A 27874-nucleotide genomic window follows, 5' to 3' on the forward strand; every position below is an offset into this window, starting at 1 on the left:
GGCTACGGGCCAAAAACGCCCACCAACCTTGGGCCGTCTCCGCCTACATTCCACCTCCGGTTCGGTCTCAGCCAACAGCGAAAATGGCACCACGCGTGGGGGCGCGGCCGGCTGCACACAGAGAGCACCTATTGGTTGGCAGCGGCACAGGCTGCCTCGTTTGTTTCTCCATTGGCCCGCTCCGAACCCGTGAGGGGAGGAGCCCGAGCTAGGCATGTTAAGGCGCCGGGGAGCCAGCCTAGAGGGAGCCGGGAGCCTGTGGGAGACGGTGCTGCGACCGCGCGACCGAGTGAGTGCCTTGTGCCCGGCCCGCCCCTGCATCCCCTGGCTCTACGCGGCTAGACGGCCAGCCGTCGGCGTGCCTGTGTGAGACCCTCGCCCACACCACCCCGCCTTGCGCCTGCCGCGCAGTTGTCCAGACGACAAAAGATCCTCCTTTTCATTGGACAGCTGGACCGGAGGGTTCTATTGCTGATTGGTACTTTTTGTATTTGCCTCTCCTGTCCCTCTTTAGCGCCGCGAGCTAGGCACCTGCCTTCAGCTTGCTTCCTCGTTCCAGCAGGTTGGCTGCAGTTTGCGTTATTGCGGGGAGGCTCTGGCTTTCTTAACGCCGGGCCTGAGGGGTGTATTTCTGTTTAGTCTTCTTTCCCCCGTCCCCCAGCTGCAGTTTTCGGGACTACAGGGAAGGGAATAGTTTTCCGTTGAACGGTGCAAGATACCCCTGCAGTGGGACCACACCCGGTTCCTGTGTCTCCCGTCAAACCGTGACCCCTGAGTGCTGCAACAGGTTTAGTGATCATCTCTCTCCCACCAGACTGTGATCCATGAAGGGTGGGGCAGGCCTGGTCTTCGCCAGACTTTGACCTCTGAGGTCTGGAATGAAGGCTCACGTTCCCCTGTGTCTTTCCCCATACCATGATCCCTGAGGGCTGGGACCAGGCCTGTTTCCTGTTTCTCCCACATCATAATATGGCTCCCATAGAGCTAGGGCAAGCTTTCAGTCTTTCTGTGGCCTTATATTTGTCATCATGTTCGTAAAACAGCATATGATTAGATTATTTTTAATCCGGTCTTACAGTCTGTTAACTGGCAAATTCAGTCTGCTTACATTTCATATGGTAGTAAACTATTTGGATTTGATTTTATTATCTCATTCTGTGCTTTATATTTGTACAGGTTTTTTTGTTCCTTTTTCCTCCTCCCTGTCCGCATGCAGCTGTCATCCCACAAAGACATGACCACCGACGCCGGCCCCTTGCACCCATACTGGCCTCGGCACCTAAAGCTGGACAGCTTTGTGCCTAATGAACACCCCGGCTGGCATTTGGTGGCTGGCCTCTTCTCTGTCTCTGGGGTCTTAGTCGTGACCACATGGCTGTTGTCCGATCGTGCTGCAGTTGTCCCACTGGGGACTTGGCGGCGACTGTCCCTGTGCTGGTTTGCAGTGTGTGGGTTCATTCACCTGGTTATTGAGGGCTGGTTCAGTCTCTACCACAAGGACCTTCTTGGAGACCAAGCCTTCTTATCCCAACTCTGTGAGTCTTGAGTTCTTTCATGTACTGTGGGAGGGAATTTTCTGGGCAGGGATTGGCTTGGATGTTTACCCACCCACCCATTCTTTCATTAATTTATTTTAAAAATTCATTGAAGTTTTTTGTTGCCTATATATTTCACATGGGTCAAAAAAAAAACATCTAAAGAGATGTGCAGTGAAAATCTGTCTTCCATCAACCGAATTTCCCTAAACAATATTAACTACTGTTAATAATTGTTTATGTTTCCTTCCAAAGTTTATTTACACAAAAATTACACATACAAGCCTCAGTTTGCTCAATTGTGAAAGGGGAATAATTGTAATACCCAGCATACATAAGGTACTTAGAATTTGGCAAACAGTAGATGTCATGTAATTGTTTACTGTTATTATAATCATTATTTTTATTTCTCTCTTTTTACATAAATGGTAACATGCTATATACACTTCGGAATTTTGCTTTTTTTTAACGAGGTCACTCCATCAGTTCATAAAGAGCTTTCAAAGCATAGATATTACTGAATTATTTGACTTACCTAGCACTGCTGGGCATTTTCCCTCAATCTTCTGCTACTGTAAACAGTATTCCTTCTTGGCCTCGTGAGTAAAGCTGCTAGGACCGTTTTAATACAAGTATTTGTGTGGACATTTGCTTTCATTTCTCTTGGGTAAATATGTAGGAGTTGAATGTCTGGGTCTTATGATAGGTGTGTGTATAACTTTATGAAAAACTACCAAACTGTTTTCAAAAATAGTTGTACGATTTTTCATTCCCACCGACAGTATAGGAGAGTTCTGGTTCTTCTACATGCTCACCAACAGTTGGTATGGTCGGGTATTTCTTCAATTTTAGTCATTCTAGTGGATGTGAGTAATATTTCATTATGATTTTAATTTGTTTTCTTTAGTGCCTAATGAACGTTTGAGCACCTTTCATACGTTTATTGGCCATTTGGAAATCTTCTTCTCTAAAGAACCTGTTCAAGTCTCCTGCCTATTTTTATATTGGGTGATCTTTTTCTTATTGATTCTCTGCTCACACTTTCATTCACTCATCTGTTCACCTGCATGCACTCACTCTCACTCTCTCTCACTCATTGGGTACTTACTTCACTCCATCATCTACACCTGCCTCCTTTATGCCACAAATGTTTCTTGAGTACTAAACAATCACAGCAACACTGTTCTGTCAGGCTTTGCACACCATATCTTGTTTTATATATATTAACCTCTAGAATCCTAACTGCCACCCCATTTCACAGGTGAGGAAACTGAGGCACGGGGAGGCTATGAAGTCTGTCTTCTTACAGGAGCTCCCACCTCTCACAAATGTGAGTTCCTTTTCCTGCCTTTATTCTTCATATATCTCTCTTGTTTTCTTCAGGGAAAGAGTATGCCAAGGGAGACAGCCGATACATCCTGTAAGTGTTTGCCTCTGTTAATGGAGACCTGCGTCAGTTTGAGGGGGGTGAGTTAGGGAGCACTAATGGGGTACCCTGTGGGCAGAGCACACTGACTCCAGTGTCCCTTCATCCTTTCTCCTGCAGGGCTGACAACTTCACGGTATGCATGGAGACTGTCACGGCTTTCCTGTGGGGACCACTTAGCCTGTGGGTGGTGATTGCCTTTCTCCGCCACCAACCCCTCCGCTTTGTCCTACAATTCGTGGTCTCTATGGGTGAGGAGAGGGCCTACGCTGGGCACTGTAGGGGTTGATGGGGGAATCCACAGATACAAGTGCACTCCTGCAGGTGGGATCTCAATTGTGCCCATCCAAGGGTGAGTCAAACTGAATGACAGATTCCCCGAGGTTCTGGTGCCCCTCTCTGAGCCTGTGCTCTCAAGCAGGAAAGGTCCATTGCTCCTCCTCCTCCATCACAAAGTCTCCTGTAAAGGTTACACGAGGTGGCCCACGATGGCAAGAAGCCCCTGCATCCTCCACGATCAGGATCCGAGATCCCTTTGTCTGAGAGTCAGTCTTCCTGTGTCCCTAAATTATTAGCTTTCTGTAGTTCTAGAACTATGAATTCTCTTTAGTCCCAGAACCCTAGCCTATCTTGAATTCTAGGATTTTAAACTTCCTTGAATTCTACAGGTATGAGCTCTTCTGAGTTCAGAAATTCTCAGCTCTCTGATTTCTGGAATTCTCACTTTTCTGATTTCTCAGATTGTCAGCTCTGTGATTTCAGAATGCTTAGCTCTCTGCATTTGGGGTCTTAAGCTCTGAGACCTTGAGTGATGACTTGGAAAATGCCTTGGAATAGAGAGCTTGAGATAGCTTTCCCTTCCTCACAGGGGCTTCCTCTTCCCCTCCAACCTCTCACAGGCCAGATGTACGGGGACGTACTCTACTTCCTGACAGAGTACCGAGACGGATTCCAGCATGGGGAGCTAGGCCACCCCCTCTACTTCTGGTTTTACTTTGTCTTCTTGAACACACTGTGGCTGGTGGTTCCTGGAGTCCTTGTGCTCGACTCTGTGAAGCAGTTCACATATGCCCAGTGTGTGCTGGACGCCAAGGCCACAAAAGCCAAGAGCAAGCAGAACTAAGGAGTTGTGGACCGGGCCCCAACACCGGCCAATCAGGAGCTCTCCAGCTGCCAGAAGAATCCGGTCCTGCTTCCACAGGTTGGAGGGACCAAGCTAATTGATCTGTCAAACTCCAGCTGATGGGTGGACACAGAAAGGGCCAGAGATGGGGAAGAAAGGGGCTGTGTGAAGCTACTGCCAGGAGACATGGGGACACGAAGGTATAAGAGGAGCTAGGAGGTTCATGATGATGGCAATTTTTTAAATCAGGAAATAAAAGATCTTGATTCTAACATTGAGAGGTCTTTAATTACTAACTCCGGAGATGCTCCATAACTGACCCACCGACCCCTATCTCTGACCTCACAAACCATAGACACTGTAAGTCACCACATACCCCCTAACACTGACCCCACAGTCCTTTTGTCTTAGCTTGGGCTGCTGTAACAAAATGCCACAGATTGGAGGACTTAAACAACAGAAATGTATTTTATCACACTTCTGGAGGCTAGAAGTCCAAGATCAAGGTGCCAGCAGGTTTGGTTTCTTCTGAGGCCTCTCTGCATGGCTTGCAGGTGGCTGCCTTCTCGCCGTGTCCTCACATGGTCTTTCCTGTATGATAGGGGCTATACATTCATGCTCCTGGTAGCTCTGTGTGTATCCAAATTTCCTCTTATAAGGACACCAGTCAGATTGAATTAGGGCCCACCCTACCAGGCTCATTTTTACTTAATCACCCCTTTAAAGGCCCTATCTCCAAATATAGTCACATTCTGTGGTACTAGAGGATGAATTTGAGAGGGACACAATTCAGTCCATAACCTTCTGCCTTATGGTCTCCAATACTTCATGTCCTTCATTCCCTCATTCATTCATTTATGTATTAATTATTTGTTTTTTTTATTTTTTGAGACAGAGTCTCATTCTGCTGCCCAGGCTAGAGTGCCGTGGCGTCCAGCCTATGTCCTTATGTGCAAAATACATTCACGCCCATCCCAGCAGCCCAAAATTCTTAACCCAGTGCAACATTAACTTTAAGTCCCAAGTCTCATCTAAATATCATCTGGGCCAGGCTCGGTGGCTCACGCCTGTAATCCTAGCACTCTGGGAGGCCGAGGCGGGTGGATCGTTTGAGCTCAGGAGTTCGAGACCAGCCTGAGTAAGAGCGAGACCCCATCTCTATTAAAAACAGAAAAATTAGCTGGGCATAGTGGTACGTGCCTATAGTCCCAGCTACTCGGGAGGCTGAGGCAGAAGGATCGCTTGAGCCCAGGAGTTTGAGGTTGCTGTGAGCTAGGCTGACGCCATGGCACTCTAGACCAGGCAACAGATCGAGACTCTGTCTCAAAAGAAAAAAGAAAAAAAAGTATCATCTGAATCAGTTGTGGGTGAGACTCGATGTATGATTCATCCTAAGAGAAAAAAATTCCTCTCTAGCTGTGAACCTGTGAAACCAGGTAAGTTATCTGCTTCCAAAATTCGGTGATAGGATAGCATAAGATAGATATTCCCATTCCAAGAAGGAGAAATTGTTAAGAAGAAAGGTATCATAAGTCCCAAGTAAGTTTGAAACGTAACAGGGCAAATTCCATTAGATTATTAAGGCTTGAGAATAATCCCCTTTAGCCAGATACTGTGTCCTCTGGGCCTACTGGGGTGGACTTTCCAGGCTCTCCTGGGAGTTAGTGTTGCTCCCTCTGCCCTGAGTGGCAGTCTGGCTCACTGAAACCGAGGAGTTGTCCCCGCCCTCTGGAACTAAGGAGGAGATAGTCCCCCCTTTGGGATCACTCTTCCTTTTTCTTAAAGGATAATGCATGTTCACAGCCAGAAAGATTTTTTTTGTCCTGTTCTGTTGAATCCCAGAAGTCTGACAGCCTTCTTTCATTTTGTCCCATTTAAAGGGGTATTATGCCATTTCTATTCCTGGCTTCTACTGAGATGTCTGATTAAATCAATGGGTCACATCCATGACCTTCCTTATGGAGTGATTATCCAGCCACGCCCTTAGTGTTCTCTCCAGAACACACTTTCTCAGCTTTTGCAATATTGGATAGGCCAAGAATTTTCTAAATCTTCACATTCTGGTTCCTTTCTGCCTGACAACTTCTTTTTCAATTTATCTGTCTCCTCTTGTATTTTACTATAAAAAGCAAGGAAAAACTGGCCACATTTTCAACACTTCTTAGAGATCTCCTCAGCTAAATATCCAAGTTCATTACTCACAAGTTCTACCTTCCACAAAACACTAGAACACGATTCAACTAAGTTCCTTGCCTTCTCTCCATTTTCCAGTAACATGTTCCTCATTTCCATCTGAGGCCTCACCAGAAGCACATGTAACATCCATATTTCTAGCAATAGTCCTCAAGGCAATTGTCTTAGTCTGTTCAGGCTGCCATGATAAAATACCATAAACTGGGTGGCTTATGAACAACAGAAATTTATTTCCCACAGTTCTAGAGTCTGGCAAGTCCAAACTCATGGCTTCAGCAGATTCGGTGTCTGGTGAAGGCCTTCTTCCTCATAGATGGTGCCTTCTCGTATCCTCACGTGGTGAAAGGGTAGAACTCTGGTCCCTTCATCCCTTATAAAGGCACTAATCCCATTCATGAGGCCTCCACCCTCATGACCTAATCTGCCAAAGGCGCCACCTCCTAGTAACACATTGAGGATTGCATTTCAACATAAGAATTTGGTTGGGGAGACACAGACATTTCAGACCATCCAGCAATGTAGGCTTTTTCTAACATGTACCTCAAAACCCAGCCTCTACCTATTACCTAGTTCCAAAGCTACTTGCATATTTTTGGGTATTTGTTACAGCAGCACGCCACTTCCCAGTAACAAAATCTGTGTTAGTTTGCTAGGGCTGCCAAAACAAAATGCCACAGACCAGATGGCTTAAACAACACATTTATTTTCTCACAGTTCTGAAGGCTGAAAGTCCAAATTCAAAGTGCTGGCAGGTCTGGTTTCTCCTGCGGCCTCTCTCAGTGGCTTGTAGATGGCCACCCTCTTGTGTCCTTACACAGTCTTCCCTCTGGGCCTGTTCATGTCTGTGTCCTAATCTCTTATAAGGGCACCAGACAGATTGGATTGGGGCTCACCGTACCAGGCTCATTTTAACTTAATCACCTCTTTAAAGGACCTATCTCCAAATACAGTCATCACATTCTGAGGTACTGGGGAGTTACGACTTCAACATGAATTTGGGGGGGCATATAATTCAGTCCATAACTTCCCTCTATGTTCACCCCACTCACTTCCCAATACTTAGCACAGACCTTCCATCACTCAACCCACAGACCCCCATCACACACCCCGATTATTCAACCCACAGCCCCCCACATTGCTGCTGCATAGGCCCATGTTATTCACCCCACCGTCCCCCTGCAACGCTCATCCTGCAGATCTCTGATCACAAACCTTAAAGATCCCCCATCATTAACCCCACATATTCACACCACTTGCTCCACAGATCACACATTACTCAGCCAATAGACCCCACCCCTGCATCATTTGGCTCATCGGCCCCTAATCACTCACTGCATAGACTCACTCATCACTGACCCTGCAGAGCTCCAATCACTCACCCCAAGGTTCCTCATGACCCATCTCACAAACCCACCATCTCTCACCTTACAGACCAGCACATCAGTGCCCCTACAGACCCCTCATCACTCCCCCGACAGAACTGTATCAGTCACCTACAGATCCCCCATTACCCTAAAGACACCTTCACTCTCCCTGCAGACCCCATCATTCGCCCCACAGACTCCCCATCACTTAACTCATGACCTTCATCACCTTGCAGGCCCCATCACTCAGTTTCTTGTCCCTTGATCACACCTAACGCCTCATCACTAACCCTCTAGACCCTCACCAACCCCTGCATTAGTCAGCTCAGGCTTCCGTAACAAAATGCCACAGACCAGGAGGCTTAAACAACAGAAATTTCTTTTCTCACAGTTCTGGAGACTGGAAGGTGCAAGGTCAAGGTGTCAGCAGGTTTGATTTCTCCTGAGGCCTCTCTCCTTGGCTTGTAGATAGCTGCCTTCTTGCTCTGTCTCTCACATAGCCTTTTCTCTGTGCACTCGTGCCCCAGTGTTTCTTTCTCTTCTGTTTCCCGCCCCCCCACCTTTTTTTTTTTTTTTTGAGACAGGGTCTCACTCTGTCACCCAGGCTGGAGTATGGTGGCAGGATCATAGCTCACTATAGCCTTGAACTCCTGGGATCAAGGGATTCTCCTGCCTCAGCCTCCTGAGTAGCTGGGACTACAGGCGTGAGCCACCTATGCCCAACCTCTCCCTCCTCTTCCTCTTCTTATAAGGACATGAGTCCAGTTGGATTAGGGACTTACCATTATGACCTCACTTAACCTTAACTACCTCCTTGAAGATCCTATCCCAAATACAGTCACTTTGGAGGTTAGAGCTTCAACATATGAATTTGGAGAGACACAATTCAGTTCGTAACACTCCCCATCACTCACCCCACAGATGCCACATCTCTCACCTCACAGAGCCGCCAACACTCACCTTACACCCCCATAACTCAGCCTTTTGGCTTCTGATAAGTCACTCCACAGACATTCCATCATTAATTCCACAGGTCCCCCCATCACTCACCCCACATACCCCACCATTAACCCCTAAGACACCCATCACTCTTCCTACAAACACCTTTTCATTTGTTCCATAGATTGCCCATTATTCACCCCACAGACACCCCATAACTGACCCCATAGGCCCTCATGGCTCACTATAGACTGCATCGCTCACCCCACAAGCCCCTATTACCCCCAGAATCTTCACTCATTCTGAAAACCTCATAACTTACCCCATAGCCTACACATCACTCACCCTACCAACCCCATCACTAAACCCACAGACCCGCCACTCATCCTACAGATCCCCCATCACTAACCCCATAATCTTCCCCTAATTCACCTTTCAGAACCATCACTCAACCCAGAGTCCACCTCTCATCCCACAGACCCCTTATCACTCACCCCACTGTTCCATCTCTCAACTCACTAGTCCACCGTTCACTGTATACACCACATTGCTCACCCACAGATGCTGTCATCCACCTCATAGATTCCATTACTCTCCCTACAGACCTCCTGTCATTCAACCCACAGATGCCCTCACTCATCCCACAGTCTTTATCATCAACCTTATAGACCCTTGATCATAAAACAGTTGGGTACTTCAGGAGTTTTTTTTTTTTTTTTTTTTTTTTTTTTTTTTTTTTTTAGACAGAGTCTCACTCTGTTGCCCAGGCTAGAGTGAGTGCCGTGGCGTCAGCCTAGCTCACAGCAACCTCAAACTCCTGAGCTCAAGCGATCCTCCTGTCTCAGCCTCCCAAGTAGCTGGGACTACAGGCATGCGCCACCATGCCCAGCTAATTTTTTCTATATATATTTTTAGCTGTCCAGATAATTTCTTTGTATTTTTAGTAGAGATGGGGTCTCGCTCTTGCTCAGGCTGATCTCGAACTCCTGAGCTCAAACGATTCGCCCACCTCGGCCTCCCAGAGTGCTAGGATTACAGGCGTGAGGCACCGCGCCCGGCCCTTCAGGAGTTTTGAAGAGATGGCAAAGAATGAATCATAAAACTGCAGATATCCATAGACTGGCTTCAGGCCAAATCCTGGCTCTGTTCAAGCCCACAGTATAGCTTTGGAAAAATGCCTCACTGTAAAGGTCAAAGCCATGCTTGATCTCACTTCATTACTTTCTTATCCCATATGCCATCACTTACTTTATTGTTTGCTAGACTTAAAGGCTTGCTGACTTCCTTGCTCTTCCTCGGACATGATCGGCATAGCCCCAACTTCCATCCATTGCACTGCCTCATCTCTATACCAGTGACTACCCCTTTGACCTTGAGCTTGTTTCTCCCTGGCCTTCAGTGCTCTCATCTGTAAAATGCAATAATAATAATAATACTCACTTGCTATGGTTTGAATGTTTGTCCTCTCTGAAACTCAAGTTGAAACTTAATCCCCACTGAAACAGTATTAAGAGGATGGGAAATCCAACTATGGTATTTGAGAGGTGGGGCCTTTGGGAGGTAATTAGGATTAGATGAGGTCATAATGGTGGGGCATTAGTGATTTTATAAGAGGAGAAAGAGAGACCTGAGCTAGCATGCTCACCCCCCTTACCATGTGATGCCCTGTTCCACCTCACAACTCTCAGAGAGTGTCCACTAGCAAGAAGGCCCTCACCAGGTGTGGCCTCTTGACCTTGGACTTCCAAGCCTCCAGAACTGTAAGAAATAAATTTATTTTCTTTATAAATTACCCAGTCTTGGGTATTTGATGATAGCAACAGTAAACGGACTGAGACACTACCTCCTAGGGTTTTTGGGATTTTTTCTTTTTTTTTTTTTTGAGACAGAGTCTCACTCTGTCACCAGACTAGAGTGCAGTGGTGTCCTCATAGCTCACTGCAACCTGACTCCTGGACTCAAGCAATCCTCTTGCCTCAGCCTCCCGAGTAGCTGGGACTACAGGCCCATGCCACCCACACCCAGCTATTTTTTTCTATTCTTAGTAGTAAAGACACGGTCTCACTCACTTTTGCTTAGGCTGGTCTCAAACTCCTGACCTCAAGCAGTCCTCCCACCTTGGCCTCCCAGAGTGCCTCATAGGGTTCTTATGCAAATTAAATGAATTAATATATATATATGTAGCCTGTCTAGCATATACTTTGTATTTGTTGAATGGAAGAATGAATAAACAAATAAAAGAGAAAGTTCTCCCCAGGAGTATGGCATCTGACCACATCATACCCTTGTCTAAAACCTGTGTTCCAATGCCCCCAGGATCAACTCCAAGCTCCAGGCTAATGGTTTGCTCATCTCACCGTATGATAACTTAAATGAGAAGCAGACTCTCAAACTACTTTCCATCAGAAAATTCAGCAATGCCATAGGTGTTTTTGACTCCATACACATGGGACAAAAGGACATGCCAATAACCCTCTTCTGGCTTTCAAAGAAAATGCCCCATTATTTATATCTTCCAAAAAATAGAGATGTCTATTTAATATTAATACCAAGGCAAGGCCGGGTGCAGTGGCTCACACCTGTAATCCTAGCACTCTGGGAGGCCGAGGCGGGTGGATCGCTCGAGGTCAGGAGTTCGAGACCAGCCTGAGCAAGAGCAAGACCCCCCGTCTCTACTAAAAATAGAAAGAAATTATCTGGCCAACTAAAAAATATATATAGAAAAAATTAGCCGGGCATGGTGGCACATGCCTGTATTCCCAGCTACTCGGGAGGCTGAGGCAGGAGGATTGCTTGAGCCCAGGAACTTGAGGTTGCTGTGAGCTAGGCTTACACCACAGCACTCTAGCCTGGGCAACAGAGTGAGACTCTGTCTCAAAAAAAAAAAAAAAATACCAAGGCAATACATTATTTTAAAAGATACCAAAATAGAATTGTAGACTTGCCTAGAACGTTAACCTTAAGGGTAGCATCCATATGACACTGCAACAGTAGCTGAAGTCCTAGTATCTTACAAGACTCATTTGTTAGAAATAACATTTGTAAGGGCAGCCTATATTTTGTCCAAACCACATGGCTTTTGTGCAATTAAGTAGGGAGAATGTCTTTTTGCATTTTGCCATACATAAAGTTTCTTAGAGGAGTTTGAGATATGTTCAATCATTCAGCCTATATTTAGTGGACACACATCGTTTAATAACAGGACTAACCTCAATGTGTGGTGAGGATTAAGTAAGACAAAGGCAAACTTTAAACAGCTAGGACTGCCAGAGAGCATAAAACTCGCTTTTTGGGGTAAATTATTTAATGAAGTATAGCATGAGTACAAAATCAAAATCATAAATAAAGTGCAAAAATCATAAATGTATAGCTCCATGAATTTTCACAACATGTAAACTATTTTTTGATTTTTTTCTTTATATGACCTTACTGAGTCAGGGTGTAAACTATTTTTAAAAACACTCTGGAACAAGAATTTTTTTTTTCCCCCGTTCAGTGGATTCATAAGAAGCGAGGGCCACCGGTATTTGAAATAGATGACATCATCTGTCAGCAGAGGGGCGAGGTAACTTGGGGCGGGGCGTGCAGCCTTGACAACATCACGCAGCAGCTTCCTTTCCCCGCCTACTTCTCTCGCCCGAACGGGTCGTCAGTTTAACACAGATCTAGGTGAATCCGGAAGTCGACTGCCAAAATAGCCAAACCACGGGAGGAGGAGAGGTGGGGCCTCAGTAGGCGCCTGCACACTGGCTGAAATGAAGCAAAATGTCCGGCTTTTGGGGGCGGGACTCCTGGCAACAGCCCGCTAGGCGCATGTGCACAGGCGACCTCCAGCCAGGGCCAGGTGGGAGGGGCAGTAGGGAGGCAGGGTCGCGCAGTGCCCTCTGCGCCTGCGCTCTGGCGCAAGGTGGGGCCGCGGGAGCCCGCACTGTAGGGTGCGCGCAGGGGTAGGGGGCAACTGTCAATTGTCACCCTGAGGCTTGCAGCAGCGGGATGGCGACAGCCTCCGGGTCTTTGGACTTGGCTGGCTCTGGAGCGCCCCCGCCCGGCGGGGGAGCCCAGGCGGCGACAGTTGAGGAGGAGGAGCGAGAAGTGGTTCGGGTCCGAGTCAAGGTGAGGCTGGCAGCCGGTCGGCCAACCGCCAGGGCATCCCAGGGGAGGCAAAGGCTGTGGCTGTCATAGGATGGAGGGCGGGACCTGAGATTTGGGGCGTTACCTGAGGGGCGAGGCTTGAGGGTCGAGTGATGGTGGCGAGGCGGGGGGTGGGGGGGTTGGGGGTTGGAGGGGGAGGGCCTGAGGGCATGGGGCCTTAGGGATAAACCCTAGGGCGTGTGAGTGAAAATGCATGGGCAGGGGCTTATGGAATGTATGGGTGGAGCTTATGGGTGGAGGGGAGGGGCCATAGGGTCGGAGGAGGGGCCGCAGTAGTTGAGGGTGGGGCCCTGAGGAGTGAGCCCTGTGCTGTTGCTGTCTGAAAGGGGGGCTCTGAAGTCACTCAACACGTATGTGTTGGGAATGCACTTTTGTGCGATTTCCCACCATTAGTGAGCTGACACGTTCCTTAGCAGAGACAAACAGCTAAATAAATGAGATGCTTCAGACACTGGTGAATGCCATGAGGAAATAATGAAAACGGTTATGAACTAGGGGGTTACTTTAGCCAAGGTTTTACCCGGAAATTTCCAGAGAGGGTATTGAAGGAGCAGAGACCCGAATAAAAAGGAGTCAGTCACGTGCATATCAGGGGAAGAGTGTTCTAGGCAGAGGGAACAGCAAGGGCAAAGGCTGGGAGGTGGGGATGAGCTTGGCATGTTCCTCCGGAGGTTCCCATATTGCTGGAGCAGAGAGAGGGAGGGAGAGCGTGGAAGAAGGTGAGTCAGGGAGGTAAGAGGGGGCAGATGGAGAAGGGCCTTTGGTGTGTACTCAGAGGAAGAAAGCCATTGCAATAGTTCCAGCAAGTAATGATGGTGGCTCAGACTAGAGTGATGGTACTTACTGGAAGTGATGAGAAGAGGGTCAGCAGATCACTTGATCTCTAAGGTAGAGGTTTGGGAATTCAGAAAAAAGATGATGCCTGCCTGAGTTGTGAGTGAGCCAGATGAAGAAAGTGGGAAGGATGATCCGCACAAGCAAAGGCCCGGAGTCAGGATGTGTTCAAGGTAACTTCCAACAGTTTGGTTCTGCCAGAGTGTAAAGTTCAAAAATACTGGAGAGAGGCTGGCTAGGGCCCTATAGGCTCACCTGCTGGGGATCCTAGGGTTGCCACTGAAGAGATTTAAGCAGGGGGTGTTGTAGGTAGATGTGCTAGATTGGTTGCAGCATGCAGGACAGATTTAATAGGAGCCAGACTGGACATAGTGATTCTGACAACCATAATTGAGAGGACATAGAAGAAGGACTGGGGGCCTGGACCACTGCAGTAGCCTCCTCCTCAGTGGATCCCTTGCTTCTACCCAGGTGCCCCACAGTCTGTTCTTTGCAGAGTAGCCAGAAGGATCCTGTTACATCCTAATTCAGGCCACATCCCACCTCTGCTCAGAAACCTTCTGTGGCTCCCCCTCACTCAGAGCAAAAAACAAAGTCCTCGATATGGCCCAGAATGCCTACCTCGATCTGGCCCCGGCCACCTCTCTGGCCCTGCCTTCTACCACTCTGCACCTCATTCACCCTTCAGTGTGGTGATGTGGCCCCTGATGGCCTACCCTGTGTCTTCTCTCCCCAGAAATGTGAGAGCATCTTGCCACATGAGTTCCGCTCTTTTGCTGTAGACCCCCAGATCACCTCACTGGACGTGTTACAACACATCCTCATCCGAGCTTTTGACTTGAACGGGTGAGTGAGAAGATGCTGGGGACTGGCCAGTGGACCACGCAACAGTGGTGTTCTGGCCTTGTTTGTTTGGTAGGGGTTTTGTTTGTTTATTTTACTGTTACAAATAATCCCACAGTGAGCAGCCACAAATGCATATCTTGGGGTACAGTAGTTGTGCCTTTTCCAGGGTTTCACTTTCTACGTTTTTCAGTTACCCACAGTCAACTGTGGTCTGAAAATCTTACATACAATAAGATATTTTGAGAGAGAGAGACCACATTCATGTAATAGTCGGACTTAAGAGTTTTTAACTTTATGATGGCTCAAAGCAATCTGTATTCAGTACCATACTTCAAGTACCCTTATAACCATTCTGTTTTCACTTTCAGTACAGTATTCAATAAATTACATGAGATATTCAATACTTTATTATAAAATAAGCTTTGTGTTAAGTGATTTTGCCCAACTATAGGCTAATGTAAGGGTTCTGAGCATGTTTCTAGCCTAACATAGGCTAGGCTAGGCTATGATGTTTGGTAGGCTAGGTGTATTAAATGCATTTTCTACTTAATGATATTTTCAACTTACAGTAGGTTTATCGGGACAAAGCTCCAGCATAAGTTGAGGAGTATCTGTATTGTTATAATTGTTCTATTTTATTATTAGCTATTGTTTTTAATCTCTTTCTGTGCCTAATTTATAAATTAAACTTTGTCATAGGTATGTATGTATAGGAAAAAAACATAGTGTATACAGGGTTCAGTACTATCTGCTGTTTCAGGTACCACTGAGGTCTTGAAACGTATCCCCTGTGGATAAGGGGGGACTTACTGTATTTGGGAAATTCTAGTCATGAGATAATTCCTGGCAGTGGGATTGCTGGGTTAAAGGGTGTGTGCTTTTTAAACTTTCAGTGGATGGTTACAACATGCTCTCCAGACAGGTTTTACCAATTTACAATCTCACCAGCAGCATATAAAATGCCTGTTTCACCCACACCCTCCCAAACACTGGTTACTATAACATTGCAAAATTTGCCAACCTGATAGCTCAAAAGTGTGTCTCTTGGGGTCAGGTGTGATGGTTATTTTATAGTAGTTGTTATTTTGGAGGAATACATGCACATGGTAACAAATTCAAACAGTACAAAATTGATGGGTATTTGGGATGTTTCCATGGTTACAGTGATTATCACACAACATACTTTGCATAGTTGCACAAGTATATCTGAAGAATAAATTCTTAGTTATTTGACTTTTTTGCAAAAACATTTTTTGGTGAAAAATAACAAACACTCGCTTTATTTTTATGTAGTAAGACAGCTGCTTTCTTCTCACTTCTATCCCTCAACTATCCTGTTACTGTCCCCAGAGGGGACCAACATTTTACCAGTTTCCAATGTGCCCTCCAGATACAAGCAGGTGTGTATCTATTTCTGTGTTTGTGTAACAAAGTGGGTATAAATGACCTGACCTCAGGCTGCCCACAATCCTTGGCACAGTACCCAGCACACAGTAGGAAGTTGTTTTCAACACCTTCTATCCCCCTTGTATTGGAAACTGTCCACGAGGCCTCCAGGGAACTGGGAGCCCTGAGAACTCCCTGGTATCTTCTGTCCAGGAAGAAGAACTTTGGCATCAGCTACCTTGGCCGGGACCGACTAGGACAGGAAGCTTACCTCTCACTCTTGTCTGACTGGGACCTCAGCACAGCCTTTGCCACTGCCTCCAAACCTTACCTGCAGTTGCGTGTAGACATTCGGCCCTCGGAGGACAGTGAGTACTCAATGCCCCAGGGGTACTGCTCTGGGAGCCACCTTTTCCCCATAAAGTGACTCTGCCCCTTGCAATACACTCCCTCACAGTGGGCTGGGCAGCAAGGTATCCTAGGTCTAGATCCTGGCTCAGTCACTGCACCTCAGTTTTTTCAGGTCTAAAGTGGAGATAATAATCTTAGGGCCATTGTGAGGATTAAATAGGGAAGTACACATAAAATGCCTAGAATAGTACATGACTACATAGTGAATGCTCAAAAAGTGTTAGCTCTAATAATGATAATTATATTGTATTGTACTATTATAGCATATAACCTAGTAATATATGTTACAATTATATAATGCAATATATAGCTGTATTACTGTATATTTTAGTTATAATATGTAAATATAACAATGCTTATCATGATAGTAGTAATTGTGTTTATTCATTCATTCATCCTATACCCATATTTGTTTGTGCTGTTGTTCACTCATTCATTTGTTCCCTTCATCTCTCAGCCACTTCTTCTCTTTGTTCCTCCATTCTTGACTATTCTGGCCCCATGAGCACACAGATAAATTAAGACATGGTCCCCCAAATTTGGTTATGGACCATACATTAGATAATAGTATTGTATCAGTGTTAAATTTCCTGGGTGTATGTCTTAGTCTGTTTGTGCTGCTGTAACACAATACACACAGACTGGGTAATTTATAAATAGATATTTATGTCTCACAGTTCTGGAGGGTGGGAAGTCCAAGATCAAGGTGCTGGCAGGTTGTGTGTCTGATGAAGGCCTTCTTGCTTCATCCTCAACCTGGTAAAAGAACAAAAAAAAGCAAACACATTCCCTCAAGCCCTTTTATAAGGGCCCTAACCCCATGGATGAAGGCTCAGCCCTCATGACTTAATCACTTCCCAGAGGCTCCACTTCTTAATAGCATCACATTGGTGATTAAGCTTCAACATATGAATTTTGGGAGACACATTCCAACTATAGCAGTGTGTTAATGGTATCATGGAAATTGAAGGAAAATGCCCCTGTTCTTGGGGAAAACACAGAAAAGTATGAAATAGTAAAGTATCATGATGTCTGCAAATAATTTGGCAAAAATAATATGTTTATATACAAAAAGAATGAGATGAAGCAAACGTGGCAAAAAATGTTAATAAGGGATCTAGATGAAGGATGTATAGATGTTTAATATATTCTTCATTTAACTTTGTTGTAGGTTTGAAATTTTTTAAACTAAAAATTATGAGTGGGAGACATGGTTAATGTCTCCCACTTCAGCCTCGGGGAGCTCACATGCCCGTTTGGAATGACTGAGGCACTTTTACTAACGTCATAACATCTAAATAGCTAACATGTATTGAACACTTGGGGTCATTGTGTGCACATAATTTTTTTCATTGAATTGTCAAAATAATCCTACAGGGTAGAGACAATCATTTTCTCCATGTTATAGATGAGGAAATTGAGGCTGAGAGAAGTGACAGGAGTTGTCCAAATCATACAGACAGTAAGTGGAAGAACAGGATTTATTTGTTTCTTTGTTTGGTTTTTTTTGTTGTTGTTGTTGTTGTTGTTGTTGTTGTTTTTTGAGACAGAGTCTCACTCTGTTGCCTGGGCTAGAGTGCCATGGCGTCAGCCTAGCTCACAGCAACCTCAAACTCCTGGGCTCAAGCGATCCTTCTGCCTCAGCCTCCCAAGCAGCTGGGACTACAGGCATGTGCCACCATGCCCGGCTAAGTTTTTCTATATATTTTTAGTTGTACAGATAATTTCTTTCTATTTTTTAGGTAGAGACGGGGTCTTGCTCTTGGTCAGGCTGGTCTCGAACTCCTGACCTCGAGCGATCCGACCACCTCGGCCTCCCAGAGTGCTAGGATTACAGGTGTGAGCCACCTCGCCCAGCCTCTTTGGTTTTTTGAGACAGAGTCTTGCTCTATTGTCCAGGCTGGAGGGCTGTGGTGTCGGCCTAGCTCACAGCAACCTCCAACTCCTGGGCTTAAGCGATCCTCCTGCCTCAGCCTTCCAAGTAGCTGGGACTACAGGTGTGTGCCACCACGCCTGGATAATTTTTTCTCTTTTTAGTAGAGATGGGGAGTCTCTCTCTTGCTCATGCTGGTCTTGAACTCCTGACCTCAAGCGATCCCACCTTGGCCTCTTGGTGCTAGGATTACAGGCGTGAGCCATCTCGCCAGGCAGGAAGAACAGGATTTGAACCCGGACAGTGGCTGAATTGGCTCCAACATCCTTGTTCTCAGCCATTTGACACTACAACATTTTGGGCTTGTTAAGATTGGCAACCTTGAAAAAAAAAGGCAGACGGAGAGAGAGATAAACAAGGATCAGAGGGAAAGATAGTGACAGAGATGGGCATGGAGACAAACAGGAAAATATAGGGAGCCAGAGACACAGGAGCCTCTGCCACTGAGCAGCCATATGTGCTTAGGTCAGTCATTTAACTAGTTCCCCAGGCATTGTTTTCTTTAGCTGTAAAAAAGACACTGTAGCACTATTTCACTACAGAAATAAAATCTGCATGGCTAATAAACATGTAGAGAAAACCCCAACTGCACAAGAATGGAGAGAAATGCCAGTAAAGCAGAGACACAGATACCTATCAGTTTAGCAGAAATACATTTTAAAAGTTATCTTTTTAAAGAGAATCAACTTTCCAGTTATTGATGAGTCCATTCGTTTTCTACTGTTTTCAGCAGCCATCTGTCTTATTTACCAAATTCCTGCATATATGCAAGTCTGCTTTTGAATTCCTGATTCTCTTACACTGATCTCTTTATGAAATCGTAAGCCAGTTCTGTGGGGGCTTTTTTTGTTTTATTTTGAGACAGAGTGTCACCCTGTCGCCCTGGCTAAAGGGCAGTGGCATCATAGCTCACTGCAACCTCAAACTCCTGGGCTCAAGCAACCCTTGCGCCTCAGCCTCCCAGATAGCTGGGACTACAGGCCCCCACCACCATGTCTGGCTTATGTTGTTTTAATCATGATTGCTTTATGACATGTTTTGATATTTTCCTTTTTAAAAAATTTTCTTGAATATTCTGACCTAAGCACATATGGCTGCTCAGTGGCAGAGGCTCCTGTGCCTCTGGATACCTGTATTTTCCTTTTGTCTCCCTGCCCATCTCTGTCACTGTCTTTCCCCTTTCTTTTCACTTAATATAATTAGCTTTATTATTCCATTAAAATTCTGATGGAATTTGATTGGAATTTTAAAAGGAATAGATGTTTAATTACCCAGTAAAAATTCTTACTACAAATTAAACATTTTCAGTAATGCTAAAGTCTCCTGGGAACACTATGCCTAATCTCAATCCTCACCCTTTGGCCCTGAGGGACTCACTTTGAACAGTCTGATGTGTAACTTTGCATGTCCTTTACTTATTTGCACACACGCACAAATTTATCCACATATAAAGATATGTGAGTATATTCAGATTTGTGTGTATATACACAAAATGGAATGTATCTAACATAAATGGTATACTATATACATTAATAAGTGTCCAAAATATGGAGCTATTATTATAAATATTATCAACGGCATTCTTGTGATCATTATTATGGTTGTGAAAGCAACAAGCATATTGAGGCCACCCAATCTTTCTCTCTGGGAATAAGCTACTTTCTGTCACCTCTACAGTTGGGAGATTACCAAGCCTAGGCCTTTGACCCATTTGTACATTTGTGATATGAATCCTCTTTCTGTCATATGTACTGCAAATATTTTTCCCAGTTTATCTTTTGTTTTATGGCTTTGTTTATGGTATCTGTTTTGTCATATCAAAATTTAAAATCTGGCCAGGTGCGGTGGCTCACGCCTGTAATCCTAGCACTCTGGGAGGCCAAAGCGGGCAGATCATTTGAACTCAGGAGTTCGAGACCAGTCTGAGCAAGAGCGAGACCCTGTCTCTACTAAAAAAATAGAAGAAATTAGCTGGACAACTAAAAATATATAGAAAAAATTAGCTGGGCATGGTGGCGCATGCCTGTAGTCCCAGCTACTCGGGAGGCTGAGGCAGAAGGATTACTTGAGCCCAGGAGTTTGAGGTTGCTGTGAGCTAGGCTGATACCACGGCACTCTAGTCCAGGCAGCAGAGTGAGACTCTGTCTCAAATAAATAAATAAATAAATAAAATCTGTACGTACTGTTATACATATATCTCCCTTTTCCTTTATGATTTCTGAGTTTTTCCTCTTTGGAATATCTTCCCCAACCACAGACTTATACAAAATTCTACCTTTTCTTCTACTATGTTTATTGTTTTCTTTTTTACATATAAATCTTTACTCTGTCAACGTTGTGATAAGTAGACCTAGCTTTTTTTAAAAAAAAAAAAATTCCACGCCGGGCTCAGTGGCTCATACCTGTAATCCTAGCACTCTGGGAGGCCGAGGCTGGAGGATTGCTTGAGCTCAGGAGTTTGAGACCAGCCTGAGCAAGAGTAAGACCCTGTCTCTACTAAAAATAAAAAAAATTTAGTTGGGTGTGGTGGCACGTGCCTGTAGTCCCAGCTACTCAGGAAGCTGAGGCAGGAGGATCATTTGAGCCCAGGAGTTTGATGTTGCTATGATAATGCCACTGCACTCTAGCGGGGGTGACAGAGTGAGACTGTGTCTCAAAAAAAAAAAATTCCAGATAGTCAGTTATGCCAGCATCCTTTACTAAATGATGACCTTTTCTGCACTGGTTTGAAATGCCACATTTGTCACATGTTGAGTTCCTATATATGTACTTGGATTTATTACTGGGCTTTCTATTGCATTCTACCAACTGGCTCTATTTGTCTATTACTATGCTAACACCATGGTATTTTTATTACAGTGGTTTTGTGGTCAGTTATAATAAGGCAAGCCTTTGCCATGCTCCAACTATGACTTTTCTTAGCTATTCTTGAACATGAATTCTTCCATATAAACCTTAAAATAATTTGATCCAGTTCCAGCAAAAACTCCATTAGATTTCTCACTGGCATTGCACTGAGTTCATATATTAATTTAGGGTTTGTGAAGTTTGACGATTTTATGATAAGGAAATGTAGTACGTATCACATGTATTATGTAATACCACAAGCAGGGTCTGGGCCAACAGCCCATGATGGAACACTTGGGTGTTTCTTCAGGGAAACGTGCACATATTCACACTAAGTGGGTTATGTGAAGACTATATATAGTCTCGTGTCAGTTCAGATCAGGTTTTGCCACTAGGTGAGTTTGTGCTTGCAAAAATCCTTTGCTTATTTTATTAATGGGTTCTTGGGGATTTTTTGTTTATTTTTATGGGTTTTTAAAATCAGTATATAATGTCTCTTTTTATAATGCTTTTGGCTTTGAGCTGTGTTTATCTGACATTCACATTGCTACTGTTGCTTTCTGTTTATGTTTTCCAGGTATACCTTAGGATTCTTAAATTTTTAACCTTTTTTTATCATCTAGTTTTAGGTATGTCTCTCATAAAAACCTCATTTATGCTTTCTTAGACGACTGACAGTGAAATGTTTAGGCTACTTTTTCTCCCCCAGTCTCTCTCACCCTCCCTGGCCCTTGAAATGGAGCTTTAGAACACTTCTAATGCTCATTCTTTCTCTCATTCCTAATCCTTAACTTCTGGGTTTTGCGTAGGCAGCTTTAATTTTTTTTCTTTCTAAATTCCAGGCTATCATTATATTTTCTAACTGACATACTAAATCACTTATGTTTCAAGAATTATAGCATAACACATAATATTACAAATTTCCAATCACGTTATCTTTGTCATTTTATGTTTAACTATACATACATTAAAAACTAGGCTGGGCACAGTGGCTCATGTCTATAATCCCAGCGTTTTGGGAGGCCAAGGCAAGAGGATCGCTTGAGGCCAGACTTGTCTCTACAAAAAATAGAAAAACTAGGTTGGTGTGGTGGTGTGTATCTGTAGTCCCAGCTACTTGTGAGGCTGAAGCAGGAGGATCACTTGAGCCCAGGAGTTCGAGGCTGAAGTGAGCTGTGATCACACCCCTGTACTCCACCCTCGGCAACAGGGCGAGACCCTGTCTCTTAAAAAAAAATAGCAACAACAATAAACAAAAAACGTTTTTCTTTGGCTGAATAGATCTGTACTGTCTTGGCTGGGTGTAGGGCCCTTGGCTTGGATCTCAGGCTTTGCAGTGCTCCATGGGTGCCATGAGCCACTGTCTTGCTTCCAGGATTGTGGAGTAGAAGTCCATTGACAATCTGACCTTCTTTCCATTGTAAGCAGTCTGTTCTTTGTCTCTGGAAAATGACAAGTGTTTTTCATTCTTAGAATTTGGGCATTTCGCCTGCTGTGAATAGAAGTGGGGGAGGCCTGTTGTAAGTCTGTTAATTAATGCTATCTAAGACTTGGGGAGCCATTTCTTCTCAGGGAACTTTTCCTTTATACCTGTTTGATTCTAATGTCTCCACCTAATCCCTTTTCTCCCTTTCCATTTCCTAATATTTGCTTATTAGGTCTCCTGGACTTGGCCTCTAGGTCTCTCTACTTTTTCACTCAAATCATCAAGCCTTAGTTCCGTGCCTTCAGACCATTCATTTGATTTTCAGTAATATGACCATCTTCATTTCACCTGTTAAGTGTTTTAATACTCTGATTAATGTTTTAGAAAGACTACTCTGGCAGCTGTTGGGAAACATTGGAAAGGAACAGAGAGGAAGTGAGGACTGGTTAGGAGGCAGTTTCAGGTGAGAGATGTGGTGGTTTGGACAGGGTGACAAGGTGGAGGTGAGAGAAGAGGGGGAATTGAAGAAGGTTTTGCCTGCAGAAGTTACAGGGCTTTGAGATGGTTTGGACCCAAGGGTTGAGAAAGTGGGAGGGGGCAAAGTTGCCTCTTAGGTTTCTGGCTTATTAAGCAATCGAACAGATAGAGATGCTCTTCATTTAGATGAGGAGCAGAGGAGGAAGCCATGGATTTCGGGCTCCCCTTTTGGACCCCGTAGGTTTGCAGTGCCCTGTGAGACATCCAGGGAGAAGCAGTGACATTTAGACGTGCCTTAGAGTTTGTTTCCCCCTCAGCTCTGTGGGGAAAAGTGCAGTGGATTCCATGGAAATGCTGTTTCAGAATGGCATTTGCCTGTACGTGGCAGTGGCTTAAACAGATAGAAGTTGATTTGTTTCATACAATGGAGTTTGAAAGTTGGCCACTGGACGTTGCTGTTGCGGGCTTAGCAACCCTCTGGCGTCAGGGCTGACATCCCTTAAGACTCTCTCGAACTTACCTTCAGGTGGCCATTGGTGCTTCACCTGCCACATCACATGTGAGGTGGAAAGAAGGGCTGTGAGGGGAAGTGAAAAAGAGAGAAGGGATAGACTTCTGATGTTTCAAGGGCCAGAACCGGACAAAGCCAAGCATAACATTGTTTCATTTGTCTAACAAACATGGCATACCGGTTCCATAATACTTTTTCTAAAATTTGTCTGGGCTGCTCAGTAAGGTAAATGTGGTTTAGATCCCAGCCCTACCATTTCCTGACTGTAGAATCTTGGTCACTTACTATTTTTCCCAAAACTTTTTGCCATTTTCTGTAAAATGAGAATGGTAAGGTTTGTCTCTACTGTTTGCAGGAGGAAGACTGGCAGGAATATAGGAGTTTGGGCCCGGGCTTCAAATTTTGGCTATTTCACTGAGTAGCTATGGGGCCCTTGGGCAAGTATCTCATCCTGACTGTGCCTGTTTCCTCATATAAAGAGTGGCAATGATAGTAGCGCCTAACTGATAGGATTGATGTGACTATTAAATGAGTTAATGGCTGGGCGCAGCAGTGGTGGCTCACGCCTCTAATCCTAGCACTCTGGGAGGCCAAGTTGGGAGGATCGATCGAGGTCAGGAGTTCGAAACCAGCCTGGAGCAAGAGCGAGACACTGTCTCTACTAAAAATAGAAAGAAATTATCTAGCCAACTAAAAATATATATAGAAAAAATTAGCTGGGCATGGTGGCACATGTCTGTAGTCCCAGCTACTTGGGAGGCTGAGGCAGGTGGATCGCTTGAGCCCAGGAGTTTGAGGTTGCTGTGAGCTAGGCTGATGCCACGGCACTCTAGCCCGGGCAACAGAGCGAGACTCTATCTCAAAAAAAAAAAAAAAAAAAAGAGTGAGACACCATCTCTACTAAAAATAAGCCAGGTGTGGTGGCACACACCTGTAGTCCCAGCTACTTGGGAGGCCGAGGCAGGAGGATCACTTGAGCCCAGGAGTTGGAGGTTGCTGTGAGATATGATCATGCCATGGTACTCTAGCCCCGGCAACAAAGTAAGACTCTGTCTCAAAAAAAAAAAAAAAGAGTTAATATTTGCAAAGGGCTCAGAACAGTGGCACTTAGCACTATGGAAGTGTTGGCTACTATTATTATTTCTTTTCTTTTCTTTCTTTTTAGGCAGAGTCTCACTCTGTTGCCCGGGCTAGAGTGCTGTGGCGTCATCCCAGCTCATAGCAACCTCAAACTCCTGGGCTCAAGCGATCCTCCTGCCTCAGCCTCCCAAGTAGCTGGGACTACAGGCATGCGCCACCACGCCCAGCTAATTTTTTCTGTATATATTTTTAGTTGTCCATATAATTTCTTTCTATTTTTAGTAGAGATGGGGTCTCGCTCTTGCTCAGGCTGGTCTCAAACTCCTGAGCTCAAACAATCCACCTGCCTCGGCCTCCCAGAGCGCTAGGATTACAGGCGTGAGCCAATGCGCCCGGCCTATCATTTCTTATATTAATGTTCAGCCCTTGTTCTAGTGCCTGGCATATAGTAAGCACTCAGTAAATATTACTTGATATCATTCAGGTATTAGAGACTGCCCAGCCATTTTGTAAGACCTTTACTACAGAGTTTTTCATGATTTGAATGATACCGAAAGAGGGAGTGGGAGTCATTTGTTGCCCTGCAGGTGGCCTGGCTTTGGTAGAAGGAGAAGAACCGGGCCCTGAGGTCTGAGTTCTCATCCCTGTTCTCATAGCACTTTACTCTGTGTGCCCAGGCCCGTTGCTGGAAGACTGGGACATAATCAGCCCCAAGGATGTCATTGGCTCCGACGTGTTGCTGGCTGAGAAACGGTCATCGCTGACGACTGCTGCCCTGCCCTTTACACAGTCCATCCTCTCTCAGGTGTTTTCAGGGACCCTGGGGACCCAGCTATGGTTGGAGGGCAGGGCCTACCTGGCACCCCGATTCTGAGCATGCTGGTTGGCATCTTCCCCTAGTCTGCCCAGCTGACCAGTGGCTTCCCTCCCTCCTTCCTTCATAGGTGGGCCGTACCTTGTCTAAGGTCCAGCAGGTACTGAGCTGGTCATATGGGGAAGATGTCAAGCCCTTCAAACCACCCCTGAGTGATGCCGAATTTCACACATACCTGAACCACGAGGGCCAGCTCTCCCGCCCTGAGGAGTTGCGTCTGCGGATCTATCATGGTGGTGTGGAGCCCTCACTGCGAAAGGTGAGCTTCTGCAGTCACTCGTAGGATCCATCATTCTTGCGATCATTAGTAGCTCATGTCAACCACACTGTCATGGATGGAGATATTCCAGGGCAGGAAGCCATCTTTCAGGAGTAGCTAGGAGTCAGAGGCGAGAAGGCAGATTTGTCAGAAAGAAGACAGAGGCCCAGAGGAGTTTGGGAGGTGGTGACTGATTGACACTGGGGTGTGGTGGCTTATCTGGAGAACCTCAGCCTCATCCCTTTCATCCCTGGCCAGGTGGTGTGGCGGTACCTGCTGAATGTGTACCCAGACGGACTGACAGGCCGAGAGCGGATGGACTACATGAAACGCAAGAGTCGCGAGTATGAGCAACTCAAGAGTGAGTGGGCCCAGCGAGCAAGCCCTGAGGACCTGGAATTCATCCGAAGCACGGTCCTGAAGGACGTACTGCGCACTGACCGGGCCCACCCATACTACGCGGGGCCTGAGGATGGCCCACACCTGCGAGCACTACACGACCTGCTCACCACCTATGCCGTTACCCACCCACAGGTGTCCTACTGCCAGGGCATGAGTGACCTTGCCTCACCCATCCTTGCTGTCATGGACCATGAGGGCCATGCCTTCGTCTGCTTTTGTGGCATCATGAAGCGCCTGGCTGCCAACTTCCATCCTGACGGCCGTGCCATGGCCACCAAGTTTGCTCACCTCAAACTGCTGCTGCGACATGCTGACCCCGACTTCTACCGGTACTTGCAAGAAGCAGGTGCTGATGACCTCTTCTTCTGTTACCGCTGGCTGCTGCTTGAGCTCAAGCGTGAGTTCGCCTTTGATGATGCCCTCCGCATGCTTGAGGTCACCTGGAGCTCGCTGCCCCCTGATCCTCCTGAACATGAGGTGGAGCTGGTTGGACCTCCCAGCCAAGCGGCAGACAATGGCTTTGGTGGCCACAGGGGGCGGCCTGTGCGACAGAGGCACATGCTGAGGCCTGCTGGTGGAGGAAGCAGTGCCTTTGAAGATGCTGTTGACCACTTGGCCATGCCCAGCCAGAGGCCTGGTGGTGGGGGGCGTCTCCTGAGGCAAACTAGCCTGGATGGCCTCCAGCAACTCAGGGATAACATGAGCCCCAGGAGGGACCCTCTGGTCCAGCTGCCTCACCCAGCTGCCCTCATCAGCTCCAAGTCCCTTTCTGAGCCCTTGCTGAATTCCCCTGACCCACTTCTCTCCTCCTTTTCCCACCCCGATTCCCCATCCTCCTCATCTCCACCATCCACCCAGGAGGCCTCTCCCACTGGCGACATGGCTGTAGGATCCCCTTTGATGCAAGAGGTAGGCTCCCCAAGAGACCCTGGGAAATCCCTGCCACCCCCACCCCCAGTGGGCCTGCCCCCACCCCAGGAGTTTGGCCGGGGAAACCCATTCATGCTCTTCCTCTGCCTGGCCATCCTGCTGGAGCACCGTGACCACATCATGCGCAATGGGCTAGATTACAACGAGCTGGCCATGCATTTTGACCGCCTTGTGCGAAAACACCACCTGGGGCGCGTCCTGCGCAGGGCCAAGGCTCTCTTCGCTGATTACCTGCAGTCAGAGATGTGGGACTCAGAGGAGGGGGCTGAGGCCACAGCCCCGTCTTGATCAAGCTCCCTCCATTCCACCATCAGCCCCCCACCAGGTATCCATTCTTTGCCATGAGGGCCTACACATGAGACCCCACCTCCTTGCCTGCCAGCCCCTAGACCTGTTGGAGTGTGGGGCCCTTTTTCCCCAGGTCAGAGTGTGTGGGGTTCTGCTTCAGCACTGCCCCCTGGAGGCCACAGCCTTTTTTCCCCCCGTTTTTGTTGTTTTGTTTTTAACTATACTTTGCACACATGAAGGTCACTGTTGTCTGTGTATTTCTCTGCTCCCTCCCTGGTTTTTGCTGTAGATGGAATCCCCAAGGGCTCTTTACCTGATGGAGCTGAAATATTTCACTTGGTGGAAAGCGGCTCCCGCTTCCCCAGTGGTGGGGAGAGTGGATACTGAAAATCGGTTCTAGAAGGTGAGCCCAAGTCAGGGACTGCTTGAGGAAGGCCTGAGTCTGTTTTTTGGTATATCCGTCTGCCTGTAACAGTCTGTCTTATGGCTGTGAATGTACGTTTTCAGGATGGGCCTCTGAATGAGAGATGAGAGAGAAAGTTCTTGGCTCAAAAAGGGGCAAGATTCATTATCAAGATTGGGAAGTACAGGCTACTTAGAAACGTTGGACCAGCCATCCCCGGCATACCACATGTCAC

The 27874-nt window shown here is 46.2% G+C and overlaps 2 protein-coding genes across 6 annotated transcripts; both read left to right on the forward strand.

The window, feature by feature from the left end:
- Positions 1 to 249: 249 nt before the first annotated feature.
- EBP (EBP cholestenol delta-isomerase) lies at positions 250 to 4341 on the forward strand. Of its 3 annotated transcripts, none has more exons than XM_069463057.1 (5): positions 250 to 289; positions 1177 to 1535; positions 2919 to 2955; positions 3082 to 3212; positions 3861 to 4341. In XM_069463057.1, the coding sequence occupies exons 2-5, from the start codon at positions 1211 to 1213 to the stop codon at positions 4082 to 4084; spliced, it is 717 nt and encodes a 238-aa protein (XP_069319158.1). In that variant the 5' UTR covers positions 250 to 289; positions 1177 to 1210; the 3' UTR covers positions 4085 to 4341. The 3 variants fall into 3 exon arrangements, with proteins under 3 accessions (XP_069319158.1, XP_069319159.1, XP_069319160.1); XM_069463058.1 differs by having other exon boundaries at positions 256 to 478; XM_069463059.1 differs by lacking the exon at positions 250 to 289 and adding an exon at positions 486 to 562.
- Positions 4342 to 12501: 8160 nt separating this feature from the next.
- Positions 12502 to 27518, forward strand: TBC1D25 (TBC1 domain family member 25). Of its 3 annotated transcripts, none has more exons than XM_069462864.1 (6): positions 12502 to 12705; positions 14303 to 14412; positions 16012 to 16166; positions 25161 to 25288; positions 25428 to 25616; positions 25875 to 27518. In XM_069462864.1, exons 1-6 carry the CDS (start codon positions 12574 to 12576, stop codon positions 27234 to 27236), a joined length of 2076 nt encoding a protein of 691 aa, XP_069318965.1. In that variant the 5' UTR covers positions 12502 to 12573; the 3' UTR covers positions 27237 to 27518. The 3 variants fall into 3 exon arrangements, with proteins under 3 accessions (XP_069318965.1, XP_069318963.1, XP_069318964.1); XM_069462862.1 differs by having other exon boundaries at positions 12502 to 12693; positions 14255 to 14412; XM_069462863.1 differs by having other exon boundaries at positions 12502 to 12693.
- The last annotated feature ends 356 nt before the right edge of the window (positions 27519 to 27874 follow it).

The sequence above is a fragment of the Eulemur rufifrons genome, chromosome 30 (assembly GCF_041146395.1).
Source record: "Eulemur rufifrons isolate Redbay chromosome 30, OSU_ERuf_1, whole genome shotgun sequence".
NCBI lineage: Eukaryota > Metazoa > Chordata > Mammalia > Primates > Lemuridae > Eulemur > Eulemur rufifrons.

What these genes read in the sequence shown, in the direction of transcription:
- TBC1D25 (XM_069462862.1), top strand. Translation starts at nt 12,574, where the DNA reads ATGGCGACAGCCTCCGGGTCTTTGGACTTGGCTGGCTCTGGAGCGCCC. An exon ending in TGGTTCGGGTCCGAGTCAAG is followed by an intron (nt 12,694 to 14,254) that starts GTGAGGCTGGCA and finishes TTCACCCTTCAG; the next exon opens with TGTGGTGATGTGGCCCCTGA. An exon ending in TGGAGCCCTCACTGCGAAAG is followed by an intron (nt 25,617 to 25,874) that starts GTGAGCTTCTGC and finishes ATCCCTGGCCAG; the next exon opens with GTGGTGTGGCGGTACCTGCT.
- EBP (XM_069463057.1), top strand. Translation starts at nt 1,211, where the DNA reads ATGCAGCTGTCATCCCACAAAGACATGACCACCGACGCCGGCCCCTTG. An exon ending in GGAGACAGCCGATACATCCT is followed by an intron (nt 2,956 to 3,081) that starts GTAAGTGTTTGC and finishes TTTCTCCTGCAG; the next exon opens with GGCTGACAACTTCACGGTAT. An exon ending in ACAATTCGTGGTCTCTATGG is followed by an intron (nt 3,213 to 3,860) that starts GTGAGGAGAGGG and finishes AACCTCTCACAG; the next exon opens with GCCAGATGTACGGGGACGTA.